The sequence below is a fragment of the Frankliniella occidentalis genome, unplaced genomic scaffold, assembly GCF_000697945.3.
Source record: "Frankliniella occidentalis isolate FOCC.00 unplaced genomic scaffold, Focc_3.1 Scaffold44, whole genome shotgun sequence".
NCBI lineage: Eukaryota > Metazoa > Arthropoda > Insecta > Thysanoptera > Thripidae > Frankliniella > Frankliniella occidentalis.
In genome coordinates this window covers 170,686-172,618 of record NW_026267174.1, presented here as the reverse complement: position 1 = coordinate 172,618, position 1,933 = coordinate 170,686, and the positions used below count along the sequence as shown (strand labels likewise).

The 1,933-nt window shown below is 48.1% G+C and overlaps 1 protein-coding gene across 6 annotated transcripts in view; it reads left to right on the top strand.

Annotated features, from left to right (window-relative positions):
- LOC113206068 (regulator of G-protein signaling 7) overlaps positions 1-1,753 on the top strand; it is a 67,943-nt gene extending 66,190 nt beyond the window's left edge. For all 6 annotated transcript variants that reach the window (XM_052266872.1, XM_052266871.1, XM_052266870.1 and 3 more), the window contains one exon: positions 1,507-1,753. In XM_052266872.1, the coding sequence (XP_052122832.1) occupies positions 1,507-1,738 (232 nt within the window). In that variant the 3' untranslated portion in view covers positions 1,739-1,753. The remainder of the gene's footprint in view (positions 1-1,506) is intronic.
- Positions 1,754-1,933: the final 180 nt, after the last annotated feature.

The following is a 1,933-nucleotide window of genomic DNA, read 5'->3' as shown; positions in this document are numbered from 1 at the left end:
TTATAATTAAAAGAGAGAGACGAAGAAAGAAAGTCTAAGTTAAAATTAAAACAATTTTTGACCGGTTTGAACGTTTAAGAGCGGTCACCGAGTAATTGCAAATCCTCGTTCATATGAAAAACATTACGAAATGAATATCAATGCACTGTGTGTGACATAGTTCTGGATCGTTAAAAAAAAATACATAATTTGTTGTCTATGTTATTTGCTCCAATTACTTTGAACAATGGTGGTAGTTTTGGTGCACGGCTGCACATTTTCACATATTATGATTCCACTTCTCTGCATGGTGTGTGTTTCAGCAGATGATCGAATATTCTGGTATCAACTGTACCCGAACTTCTTGGGTGTTTCTCTAAAAACTCAAGTGTCGTACCGGGTGTAACTGTGAATACGCAGCAGTGTTGCGGGTTTACCTACTCTTTACACCCGTAAGGCACCAATGGTACTGCAGTTTTAGGAGTGATACCATTTGTGTATTGTGCACTGCAGGACACTACTACAGCTATTTGTGTTGCACCCCCTTTGTGCGCCAGTTAAAAGTGTCGCGTTGGCCGGGATTTGTCGCTGTCGGACACGGGGTGTCCTAATTACACAAAGAACTGTAGTTCACGGTGTTCTATACATGTGTAACTGTGAATACGCAGCAGTGTTGCGGGTTTGCCTACTCTTTACACCCGTAAGGGGTGATGGCCCCTGAGGCCATATTGAGTATGCAGTCCCGCAGTACTGCAGCGTATTCACAGTTACACCCGGTATCACTGGAGTACCATTGGTACTACAATGTATAGTGTGATGCTGTACGACGCTTGAGTTTCCAGAGTTGTCTCAAGAATTTTCGCTATCCCTTATACTTTTCATTGGACATGTGTAATGTTGTTTTGTATTATTTACGTATTGGTATCATGTCGGTAGCTGCATTCTGTGTCGTTTCCTGGCCGAAGTAAACCTTTTTTTGTTTAATTTATTACCTGTGTTTTTAGCTATGTCTGCCATAGGCTTATTTTCTTGGCTCTCGCGGGCGATGTATTTTGCAAAGCGCTACCGAAATGTGTACCTCCCCACGCCTCTCTTCTTACATTTTGGCACAAATTGACGGCATGTCGCGCTCTGTTGCCCCCTACCCTTTCAATTTGGCACACTTGTTTGGCACTAAATTCCATCCGGTAATGCACCGAAAACGCAAGTGTGTGAATGTCGAACACTTGTAGGTGTGTGAATATCCATTCGTACACTTAAGGGGGTAAACGTGTGAATTTTCTAGGAAAAATTCACACCTTCACCCCTCTTAGTGTACGAATGGATATTCACACACGTACAAGTGAGCGACATCCACACACTTGCGTTTCCAGTGTGACCCCGCTGTATTCAAAAGACCAAATGAAATTAAAAAGAAAATGATGCGATGTATTGAACGGCAGCTATGAGCCTTGGGTCGCGGCTTACGGCCAGTGAGCCCGGAGACCTTAACCAAGCCCGAAGCTAATCCTAGCTCTCCTCCCGCAGAGATCCCCCGGGCGGATCGTCGGACGAGGGCGGCGGCCAGGCCAGAAGCACGGCGGACGACGTGTGTCCCTGGGACTCGGGGCCGCCCCGCGCTCTCGCACCCGAGCCGACCAGCCAGGTGGGCCGCACCTCCAGGAAGAACTCCTCGCAGCTGGACTCAGGAGGGTCGTCCTCGGACATCTCCATCGCCATCGCCGAGGTCAGTACACATGATGGGTCATGTACACCGTAAATGCTTAAGGTACAAGAGCGTACGATTTTAAGGTAGGGCAGAACCGATGTACGTTAAGTAAGGTACGGGATTCTCGTACCTTACGGCTAAGGTACGGGGGCCGGGCCCGGCGGGCGCTCCCCCCACCACGCTCTCCCCACCACACTGCGCTGAGTGTTGCCTACCCAGCACGGCGCCTCCGTTCGGTTCACCTGT